The sequence below is a fragment of the Ananas comosus genome, linkage group 21, assembly GCF_001540865.1.
Source record: "Ananas comosus cultivar F153 linkage group 21, ASM154086v1, whole genome shotgun sequence".
Classification (NCBI taxonomy): domain Eukaryota; kingdom Viridiplantae; phylum Streptophyta; class Magnoliopsida; order Poales; family Bromeliaceae; genus Ananas; species Ananas comosus.
Window position 1 is genome coordinate 7,851,447 of NC_033641.1, and position 12,696 is coordinate 7,864,142.

The 12,696-nt window shown below is 33.7% G+C and overlaps 1 protein-coding gene across 1 annotated transcript; it reads left to right on the forward strand.

Moving 5' to 3' along the window:
- LOC109726884 (uncharacterized membrane protein YuiD-like) lies at positions 458 to 9,503 on the forward strand. Its single transcript, XM_020256723.1, has 5 exons — positions 458 to 809; positions 2,895 to 3,051; positions 3,230 to 3,280; positions 8,560 to 8,652; positions 9,100 to 9,503. The coding sequence occupies exons 1-5, from the start codon at positions 676 to 678 to the stop codon at positions 9,175 to 9,177; spliced, it is 513 nt and encodes a 170-aa protein (XP_020112312.1). The 5' UTR covers positions 458 to 675; the 3' UTR covers positions 9,178 to 9,503.

Sequence of the window (12,696 nt, forward strand, 5' to 3'; positions counted from 1 at the left end):
ATTCGGTGCGAATTTGTAAAGTCGAAAAAGATGACCAATTTTTGCAAAAACTCAAAATTTGTTAATTTTTTACGCAAATTGGCCTATTATTATTGAAGATGATAACTCTATGGAGGCATATTCGGGTATTTTCGTATATGCAAGCAAGGCATATTCATTCATGGTTTTTCTTATCCGTACCCATTAACTTCCCAAAATAGCCACATATTAAATAAAGAAAAAAATGCACGTGAGGCTTGTATGGTAATTACCTGTACTATCTAAGATTTGCCATTAGTCCTTTGTTTTTTTTCTTCTAATTATGTTCTACCTCAAAAGTGTTTTAAAAAGAACATTTTGAGGACCCTTTCGCAATATCAAAATAGTACAGGGACCATGCACACATTTCCCCGAACACACGACTATATATATATATATATATATTAATTTGGTGAGTTATTTTGGTGTGCTTTTCTTTTTATTTTATTTATTTAATTATTCTATTTCGTTCCCGACCCTCAAACAACCTTTTCTCCCTCCACCTTTCTCGTCCCCGCCCCGCCTCCGATCCCTTCCCAACAAATATTAACAATAAATCAAAAAAGAAAAAAAAAAGAAGAAAAAAACGAGGAGGAGGATACGTTTAATCGAGCTCTACAATCGAACCCTAGAATTTTAGGGTTTCTTTTGCGGAGAATGGGCGACGCAAGGGCTTACTCCTCCTCCTCCTCCTCCTCCTCCTCCTCCTCCTCTCTCTTCTACAATTACCCACTCATCTCCGCCGTCGTCGCCTTCGCCCTCGCCCAAGCCATCAAGTTCTTCACCACCTGGTACGTGTCTCTCTCTCTCTCTCTCTCTCTCTCTCTCTCTCTCTCTCTCTCTCTCTCTCTTTATAGCTCCTATTTGTTGGATTTGTTAGGGTTTTTTTTTTTTTGTTGTTGTAAATTTGATGTTTTAATGATGGGATTGGGAGGTGGTGGCTTTTGATCTTAGGTGGGGTGATTGGGAAGTGAGGTGTTGATGTTGAGTTTGGGTAATTTAGGTTGGGGAGTTGTTGTTGGGGCTTAAATGGTGTTTATTAAGAGTTTAATTATCACGGTTTGATTATTAAGAAAAAACTGTGTTAAAGAAGAGAACATGGAGGTGATGATATCTAGTGATGTTATTATGTTTCTCGATGGCCGGATTAGGTCGATAGCTTAAGGAGCAAACTAATGTTTGTTAAGTTTGATATTGTGAGACCCCAAGTAGTCCTGTATATATATGAGATATAATAGAGCTAAAACTCTTAATTCAACTATAGCATTTTGGGTGGTGGCTAGCCTCAAGAGGTTAAGAGAGTTAAGCGTGCTAGGTCTGAAATAGTCCTAGAATGGGTGACCCCTGGAAAGTGGGGCGTCACCGTTGGTATCAGAGCTAATTACGAGTCAAAAGTGTGATATGAGTCTCGGTTGAGCTAGGTTATAGCGGGGAGAATGAGGCTCTCATGCTGATGATTGTTGTGGGTAAAGAGTGGCTCCCCCATAAGGTCGGTTAAGGCTAGCGGGACAAGTCTCATATCGCCTGGTTCTTGTGAGTCTGAGCCAGACGAGGACATCAGAGCTTAAAGGGGGAGAGAATGTGAGACCCCAAGTAGTCCTATATATGAAATGTAATAGAGCTAAAACTTTTAATCCGGCTATAGCATTTTTGGCTGTGGCTAGGCTTAAGAGGTTAAGAGAGTTAAGCGTGTTAGGGCTAGAATAGTCTTTAGGATAAGTGACTCTTTGGGAAGTGGAGCGTCACAGATATAGTTGGAAAAAAATTGTTCAATTGTTTCTATTTAACTGTTTAATATGGTAGCAACACTTCAGTAAACTAGAGATGTAACTAAGAATGAGTTGTAAGTTCTGGTTTGGTTATGTTCTGCAAATATGGATTCTCTGAATTTGTTGCTGTCTCCGTGTCTATTTTGTGTAGGACATGTTACCTGCACTGACATTTTGTGGACCAGCAGCTATCATTTTCCATTTAAAAATAAGTGAAAACTTTAGATTTAGCATGGACTTGGGCATCTCAATGGTAATTTGAGACAAGACAGATGATATTCTTGATTCCGTCTGAATTTTTCTTGATGTTAGAAATTTGTATCCTGTTAAAGTTAATGTGTCTTGATCTTTAGTGATAGACTAAGAAGGATGATGTTGAAATCAAAATGAGTAAAAGAAGGGAAAAGCTATATTAAAAAAGAGAAGAAGATGGTTGATATTGGAGCAGAGGAACAGAAGTTTGATCTAGGATGGGATAGGGTCTGACATCTCCATGGTTTAGGGTTGATGTAGGTGCAAAGAAGTGAGTGTTCATAAAATAAGGCTCTTAAGGAGACTTGAGGATATGCGCTGCATTGTCAATCAAAATTTCCACTTTTCGTAAGCGACACCATTTGTACAGAGTAAAGAATCCTCTTATTGAGATCAGTGTAAATCCATTGGAAAAAAGTATTAAGTGTATAAGACATTTGTTTGACCTGTCACAAGATCATGAACTTTTTCCTGCGATGTGTATAAGTCGCATTTCCATCTCTTAGTCATCAAAACTTGATATGCATTTGGTACATGTAGCATCACATGGAAGATTAGCTTGTCCTTGATGCAAATCTTGCCATCTTTACCTGAAAGAGCTTATTTTGAGTGTTTTCCTTTTCTTGTCCAAGCAGTGTAATTCTAACTTGAACTGTTTTCCTTTTCTTGTCCAAGGAGTGTAATTCTAACTTGAATTCTATAGGAAGTTAAGACCTACCCAAACATGTCGAATTTTATGTTTGTAACACTTCTTTTTATCCCTTTGTTGTTTTTTTCTATCAAAATTATGCAAATGCCTGTTTTTCACTTGAAATATTGTGATTATTAGATCTTTGTTTTTGGTTTGATTTACAGGTACAAGGAGAAACGTTGGGATGTTAAGCAATTTGTTGCATCTGGTGGAATGCCATCATCCCACTCAGCGACTGTTACAGCACTTGCAATAGCTATTGGTATCCAAGATGGCTTTGGTGGCCCCCTTTTTGCTATTTCAATGATACTAGCATCTGTCGTAAGCATGCTATTTTCTCTTTGTTTTTGTAGAAATGTGATCAAGCTTATCTATTCATTTTTGTTTTCGTGTTCTTCGATCTTTCTATCCACCTGTTGTCCTTTTGTTGCTATTGCAGATTCTATGACCCATATATTTCCTGATGATTATTTGTTATTTACATGAACATTGCTTGTAGGTAATGCATGATGCTTTTGGAATTCGACTACATGCTGGAAAGCAAGCAGAGGTTTGTAATAAAAATCATGGCCTTTAAAAGTCTCCCTTCTACTTTATGGAATAATTGTGTTCTATTATCTTTTTTGTTACTATTTAGAGGCTGGATTTTGTAGTTAGATATCTGCTAACGCGAACACAGTTGTTAGAGAGGTCCGCTAGTATCATATATTTCAACAGTTCTAGCTTATTTATAGTACTGTTACCACTCATAGAACAAAATAAATAGGAATGATTTATTTATGTTTAGGCTAAGAAGCCTTTAATGTCTTTTCAGTAGTTTCATGAATAGAATCCAGTTTAATCTTTATAATATGTCAAATCATTGGTCCTTGCTTTACCTTTGGAGATGTGTATTATTCTTGACTTTTTGACATTATTTCATTGAATAGCTAGAGGAAACTATATCTCATTCACATTGTCCTTGCTTGTTTGGTTTGTGTAATATAGCATTACTGGTTATTTCAACATAATTAGGTATATTAGATTTCTGAATGATAGTAAAAATATTGTTTTATTATTGCGTTTGGTTTGTGCGGTAATGTAATATTGGATTCCTGCGTATGTATGGTTACTATGTTTGTTCGTTTTATAAATCTCAGTAATGTGACACCTCCTAGGAATTGGAATAGTCTTATATATAAGGTATAGCAGGACTAACCTGTTAACCGGGCTATAGTATTTTGGGCGATGGTTAGGCCCAAGAGATCAAGAGGGTTAAGCGTGCTAAGGTTAGAGTACTTCTATGATGGGTGACTCTCTGGAAAGCAGGGCATGACAGTTGTTATCAGAACCAATCACCAGCCACAAGTGTGAGATGAGTCTCGGCTGAGCTAGAATCATATACAGTGGGCAGAGTGCGGCTTCCCGGTTGACGATCATTATGGATGGAGCATGACTCCTCACAAGGTCGGCTAAGGTGATGCAAATCGAGAGGTTGCCAAAATTGAATTTCCAAGTTTGCTTTTGTTTAAAGGTATTTCTTGAAATAAACTAGGTTCAATTTATCGATTCCGACGAACTTTACTATAATTAAAGTAAGGAAGCAAAAATTTTAGCAAGACAAAAATTAAAATCAAATTGAAGCAATACTAAGATGATGATAAACTTTCAATATATGAAATAATAACAACAAAGTGAAAATATATATAATAGTTTCAAAAGGTAAATTCGGCTTTATTGGACTTAAAGTTTTTAGATTTGGTTGTTTGGCAAATATGGTTGGTAATAGCGGAGGGCTTGATTGAAAGGAATAATAGAATATTAGGAGACGAGAGATACAAAGAGTGCACAGTTTACACGATTGCGCGGGATCCATGATCGACGAGGAGGGCAGTACACCACCAGTAGAACTTCAGTAACGGGGAAGAAAAAGATGAGGTAGGGACTCGGAAGAAGAGGAGGGGTAGAAGTAGAAGCCGATCTTGTCACGAAGAAGAAGCGACAAAGATCAAGTTGAGGAAGAAGATGATCTCGGTGCGAGGAAGAAGCGTCGATGATCTTACCGGGAAGTAGAGCACCAAGGATAAAGAGCAAGAGTAGAAATTTCTATTCATTAAAAATGTCCCTTAACGCTTCAAGAACCATGTATTTATAGTGTTGAAACTCTTCTTATAATAAATTATTGTCCTTTCGTTTTCAACACAACACGGTCACCCAAGGGTCATGCATAGAAGACGAAGCAATTTTGGGAATTCCAACTGTCTTTTGGGGGAATTCCAAAGGTCTTTTGGGATTGTTTCTTTGTTTATTGGAGAAAAGGGTTTGGGTTGGCCAAATCAACTAAAACTAAATGATTTAAGTCCGAATTAAACACGAACTTACAAAATAAAAGAAAATGGGAAAACTTCAAATATCACCCCTGTGGTTTCGCACTTTTTTACTTTAGTACCTTGTGGTTTAAACTGTATTAATTTAGTACCCTGTGGTTTTGCACTTTCTCACTTTAGTACCCTATGGTTTATAGTGCATCGATTTAGTACTCTATGGTTTCATTTTTCTCTTTTCGTCGGCTCCTCTGTTAATATTTCGTTAAATTATATACAAAAAACTTCAGATACCTTACCTAGGTTTATCGAATATTTACTTTAGTACCCTTTAGTTTTAACTTTGTCACTGATTTTTTTTTTCCTCCGTTAATATATACAAAAACTTCAAATACCCTACCTAGGTTTATCGAATATTCATTTTAGTACCCTTTAGTTTTAACTATGTCACTGATTTAACGAAAAAAATTAGTGAAATAGATAATAAAAAGAGAAAAATGAAACCACAGGGTACTAACTTGATACACTTTAAACCACAGGGTACTAAAGTGAGAAAGTGCGAAACCACAGGGGCTAACTTGATACACTTTAAACCACATGGTACTAAAGTGAGAAAGTATGAAATCACGGGGGGGTATTTGAAGTTTACCCAAAGAAAATTATATTCGAAAATAAAATGAGGTTTGTTTGCTCCATCATAAGGCTTATGAGTCTTATATTGCCTAATGCTTGTGAGTGTGCTTGAGCCTAATGAGGATGTCATAGTTTAAAGTGGGAGAGAATGTGACATCCCTGGAATTTGGAATAGTCCTATTTATAAGGTATAGTAAGACTAAACCTCTTAACCCGGCTATAGTATTTTTGGCGGTGGTTAGGCTCAAGAAGTTAAGAGGGTTAAGTGTGCTAAGGTTAGAGTAGTTTTAGGAATGGTGACTCTTTGAGAAGCTAGCATGATAAGTAATCCTGATAGTAAACTGTACACTATTTCAAAATTACTCTTGCAGTCATATTTAGCCTTGCATTTTAATAAACTATACGCCAATATATTTTGCATTTGATTTGATTGTATTAATAAGCAGTAAAAGAAATAAATAAAAAGACCATACATTAAAAAAAGATCATAGAGCCCAATTGGTTTCAACCTATACAAGAATAATAAAAAAAAGACCGTCTCACATAATCATACAACCATATGAGAAATAATAAATTTCAAACTGAAAACTCATTCATAAGCAGTATCAACTAACTGAACATCACATAAAGCCATATTAATAAAATAATACCCAACACATATTTCACATGCCTAATAGTAAAAATACCATACATATTTCATAATTAACAAAACATAATATGTCATGTACTAAAATACTACAAGTTTCAAAGTTAATAAAGCATCATATAGAATCAACATATCATGGAGTTCTAACTTACCTCACATCATGATACCCTCCAAAAGTGAAAGCTCAAACAGTCACGTAAGTAAATATTATAAAAGCCTAAGCTTATTGAAATAAAAAAAAAGCTAAAAAGTCTAAGCCTAACTAGTCCATAGTCAAATAATACAACCTCTGTAACCACGTGCCCATAAGATAAGGAAAATATATATTCCTTCCTGTAACGCTCGTGCATTGTGTAAAATTTGTTTAGTTTGGTTGGATCAACCGATAGGATTTTAGTGGCATCCATTACTTGCCTGTTCTCAAGTTCCCTGAGCTTCAGTATCTCTTTGAACAACTTCTTGTTTGCATTGTTTGCCATGAATTGAAAGCAATTCACAAGCCGGTTTTAGTGCTCCTTAGCATTGTTGAATGCAATTTCAAGTGAACGCAGGGTTGAGCAGAATTGTTCATTGACTGAACCATCTCCGAGTGATGACTTGTTGGGAAGAACCAAAATAAAAGGAATACAGCTACTTAATTGGGCGTTGAAGTGGGAATTTGGGGTCTTTGGGGAATTTCTACAAACAGATGTTTTGCCAAAGAAGGTGAAGTGGATAAGGTGTTGGGAAAAATTAGATTTTTAGCAGAGAAAATACATTACAAGGTACTAAAATTCACAGCATGATAAAGTTTACCCCATTAAACAATAAAAAAAAGCAAAGAACAAGCTGTGAGGCGAGTTGTGACTAATTTTAGAAGAAGCAAAGAACAAGCTATCCTCAAATCTAGATGCTACTTGCCCGATTGCGTTGTCAACTATCTAACTTGCACATTCTTGTAAATGTGCTCTTGACAGTAATGGGAAAACTTAAGAGCTATCAGAATGTTTAAAAAATGGATAAATTACATTTTCAATACTTGCTCAAGGTTATAAGATTGATGCTGTTGTTATCAGAATAATTGAAAACTATTCAAATGACCAGGAAACACTACTCTAAGTTGGGAACTCTGTTGAGGCTTGTCTGTGTTGTCGATGCGTAGTTTTCAACATGGCTAAATCCCTCAAGAATTGATTAATTTATCTTAGAAGAATCAAATCGGGAAGTTAGCCATAATAACTAGTATAGCAGAATGTTGCTAGGTGAATCTATCTTGTTATTGAAATTGAGGCCAAGGAACACAAGAAATCAGGAACATGCAGGTTGCATGACCATCCAAATATTGCAAGAAAAAGTTGGGCATGTCGGAAATCGACTTGGCCATACATGTAGACTTGAGATTGCTCATGCTTCAGCAAATCCTCAGTAACTACATATTACATTTGGTAGACATGAGAAAATTTAACTGGCCTGTCTCAAGAAATTGCTGGATTCCTGTTCTTAATTAGATTAAGCTTCTTTAAATTTATTGAGTGTTATTTAGATGGATTTAGCTGGGGTTTGTTTATAATTAAGGGTGTATGTGGATATTTTGTCACTCAGTTTTGGTACTCAAATTTGAAGAACCTTGTAATTTTTCTCATGTTTCCTCCAAATTTAAACCTGTATGGAACTCAAAAGTCGAAATAATAAAACTTGCTAATTAAGGCAAATAGCTCATTTTGTATTTGTTCTATTATCTGAACAAATAAGTAGGGGTGAAAGCAGATAGCATAATAGCCTATAAGCCTGTCTGACCTGGATTCGAATTTGGATTATTTCTGCACTTGCTAACTTTTCTGGGTCCGGATAAGTAGTTTGAATCTCTCCGAGTCTTATTTGTATCCATACTCTTCTGAATTCTGGTGCTAATCTGTTTTCAGCCTAAGTCAAATTTGTGTCTAGACATTTTTAGCAAATATGGTTACACGATATCATATCCATTTGATAACCTATTTGTACTCATACTCGGAAAAGAAATGTGAATTCCCACGTGCTCTAGCTGCCGCCCATTTTTATTCAATCCATTTTATCCGGTACCAATATGCCTCGCGATAATTCATAATATGCTTAACAGTTGGTTCAGAAAATTGCAGAAACTAATCGATGTGATTGATTTTTAGCTTGGCTTGCAAGTTGTTTTATTATAGCATTCTACAGTCAGTAAAATCATAATTTTACAGACCCATTTAATGGTGCTTAATTTGGTAATGTTCCGTTTCTTCACAGGTGTTGAATCAAATTGTATGTGAACTCCCTGAAGAGCATCCGCTGGCTGTCACTAGGCCACTACGTGAACTTCTCGGTCACACTCCTACTCAGGTTTGACCTCGTCATTCAAACTTGCGCATAAAACCGCACCAACGATGCAACCTTAAACAACCGTCGGATGGTATCTTTTTTACACGCGCATTTGAAAAGACATGCCTAACTAGGGCTGAAACTTTATAAAACTGTTAAAGAAAAAACTTGGTTTAGCGCATAACACTCTAGTTGTTAGTACAGCTCGTTTGCAGATAAAACTATCAGCTATCAGGAGTATATCCGTCTCAAAAACATATCCACTTACCACAGTATTTGGATTTATATTTATTTATTTATTCATTCTCAAATAAGAGGCTTTTTATTCCTATAGATATGACTGAAACCCATGCTTAGAGTGCCAACATTTGTAATTTCTTCGACTGCCTTAGTTTTCAGGAAGTTCTCTATTCATTACTTTATGTGCCATTTTTTCTGTTGTTTGTTGCGCCCTCTCTCATTGTGTAGGTCGTAGCGGGTGGCTTCCTCGGACTCTTCACGGCTGTCGTTGTGCACTTGATCGACGTAATCGCCGGCCGAACTTGACGCATAGCTCCAAAAAAGATAAACACTCGAACACTTTTGATCATTTTAGCTTCTAATGCTGATCACTTGTAGAATAGAAGAAGCTCTTATTCTTCATTCTTTGTTAGACCTGCAACATTATTTGTGCATATATATACACACACACGTATATTGTACATAAACTTCACGGTTTGGTTGTTGCCATTCATACTGTAGCTGCAACTTCTAAGTTGACTCTCCCTTATCCAAGAAAAAAAGGAAAAAAAGATGGTGATCAAATGTAGCAGGCTATATTATTTACATTGTACTAGTTGGATTTTTTTTAAAAAAAAAGCCATTTGGAAACAGTTTAATTTTTTATAGTTCTGATTTTTACTGTCTCACCATTTATTTGTTTGGATTTAAGTCTGTTCATTTGCATACAGGTGCATTTGTACATTTGTACACCGTATTTTTTATTTTTTTTGAGAGAAATATAGCATGCTATCAGTTTCGTTTATTTCTTGTACACCGTATCTTTACTAGTCGTTCATTTTGGTTGATTATTTGATATCTACCCTCCAATGACTTGTTTTTTTAAAGTTAAAAATTGAGTGATTGAATTAACAAAATGAGGGCGTGTTTGGTTCACATCTTTGTTACCCTCGAATCGGAATCGAAAGGAACGAATCCGTTTGTAGGTGTTTGGTATGCGGGAGTCCCATTTCGATTCCGATTTCCGAGTGGAATGGGAATCTCCTAATCACCTCTTTTTCCAATCCCGCCTAGGAGGCCGGATTGAAAGTTGAATCCGGACGGAATGAATATTTATTCGGATTAAATTTAGTTTTTCAACTTTTTTAATTAAAATGTGAGTTTAAATTTAGAAATTAAATTTTAAATTTTAAATTTTAATTTGAACTTGAGATTTAAAATTTGGACATTATTTCAAAATTTTGATATAAATTTTTAATATTTAATTTTTAATTTGAATTTAAATTAATATATTATAAAGATAAAGTTAATATATAATCTGATTATGTTTTTTATATTTATCTGAATCAAACACCGGAAATGATTTATTTCGATTTCGATTCAGGTGATGAACCAAATAAAATTAGGTAATGAATCATTCCAATTTCGATTCCAGCTTATTTCGATTTCGATTCTGATTCCGATTCCGACTTCGAACCAAACACGCGCCCTGAGATGCATTTAAAAAAAATAGTGAGTTATGGTGTACGAATATCTGATGGACTAAGTATATGCAATTACTTTTAAGAAGATAAATCAATCTATTTAAATTGCCCGATAGTAAAATCAAAATTTTTAAAAGCTGGGTTGTCATTTTCAAGTGACCCTAATTTTAAGTTTATGTGAGCTCCGTACGATTTCCGCTTATGTTTATCAGTAATGCTATTCGCGCATCCTTTTTTTAGGTGTAAATCATACGCCTACAGGGCTTCTTGTGTGCCGTATTTTTTTCATCGAGTTTTGTTATTTTTTTCTCTTTTACCTTTTTTTTTTTTGAGAATAGATAGCACGCTCCCTGCTTCATTCATTAAAAAAGTGAATTAGGCTACAGGGGTGAGGCAACGAGGGCCTCGCGAGGGCGGAAAAAAAAGAAAAAAAAAAACCATTAAAGAGATTCGTTCCAAGAGTCGATCAGATACTTGAGCCTGTGCGCCACACTTACTGAGACAAACTGTATGTCTCTTTTACTTTTTCACTAAAACTCATAAAGGGTTGTCTCAATCTATAGATAGGGAATGTAAGATGTACACTCACTATAAGGAGTGTACTATTAATATTTTTCTATAAATAATGCTACTGATACATCTCTAAGTGGGTGTACATTTTATATTTTTTATTCAAAAATTATTATTTTTTACCTATTATATTAATTTTTTATTTAAAATTTATTTGAATTTTTTTAACTCTAGGATTGGTGGTGTAAGATTTATATTTCCTTATGTGGTGGTGGACAAGTAAAATTTTCCTTTTTCTAAATTTATTACCTTTCTAAAATTGAAAATTGCGTCCATGCCCTTGCCAGAGTCTATTCTTATAATGCATTATGCATTTTTGCTCAACTTTCTTTTTAGAATTTATTATTATTATTATCTATAAACCTATAAACCTATATTAATCCTCTTAATCTTTTGTCTACGTGGCATGTGTAGCTTAATGTTAGGGCATATGGGGCCCACCTTATATTCACTCTCCATGAATGGATTCCTCTTTAATCATTATGACGTGGGGCCCACCTGATAATTTTTCAACTTTCTATAAATTCTCTCCCTATTTTAAATCTATATAAATCTATAAATTTTTATATTCTTAAGCTAATGTGATGCAACTTTCTTAATTTGGGAGTGTGGGTCCCATTATTTTTTTAAAAATTAATTGAATTTTTTCTTTTCTCATTTAAAAAGCTTGGAATATGAGCCATATATATTAATAGATCCTATTAATATTTTTTTATTTTTTTAATTAATTAAATTTTTTTTCTCATTTAAAAAGCTTAGAATATGAAGAGTCATATATATTAATAAATTTCATTAACATTTTTTATTTTTTTAATTAATTGATTTTTTTTCTTTTCTCATTTAAAAAGCTTGGAATATGAAGAGTCATATATATTAATAAATTTCATTAATATTTTTTTATTTTTTAATTAATTGAATTTTTTACTTTCCTATTTAAAAAGCTTGGAATTTGAAGAGTCATATATATTAATAGAAGAAAATTAAAAGTCATCTTAGAATATGAAAGATCATTTTATAGTCTATATAAATGATTGCACTTATATTCATTTTGGATGAATGAGAAATGATATACTAAATACTAATTATATTTTGTCTCAAGAAATTGTTCGCATCGACTTGCAACGATTAACCATATTTATCAGGTTCTTCTTTAATTTGAATTTGATGCTTTGTTTGTTTACTTAGATTTTTTTACCGTATAGTATATTTTAAATAACGTGGGATTCAACTCTTCCAATTTAAGGTAATTTTTTTTTAGAATTACTATATTTTTTTAATATTTGTTTTTATTATTTTGGTTACTATGTTATAAATTTTTATATTTATTTTTATTTACAAATCATATTGTCTCCATTATATAATGATTTGATTGTATTGAGAATTTTGATCGATTTGTTTATATCAGGGTTTAGAATTTTTAAAATGATTAATTATTACACAGACTAATGCCATACTTAGCGAAATCTAATGGATATATTGTAATTATTTGCTAAATATATTTTCTGTTGTTTCTAATTAAACCTATACGTTGCTACCTATATAATAAGACATCTATATAAAATTCTCGAAAATAAATGTAGTTTTTTATCTATCTTGATGCTTCAGTGTTAAAAATTAGAATATTGAAAAAAAAATATTCTTCATACTTTTCAATATATTTTAAAATTGCTAAAACTTTTAAAGTAAATATATTCTACTATTTACAAAATAACTTATAGAAATATAAGATCTAAAATTTAGGATTTACATTTTAAAAGATTGTAATATATCTACCCGCCGCATCGCACGGATC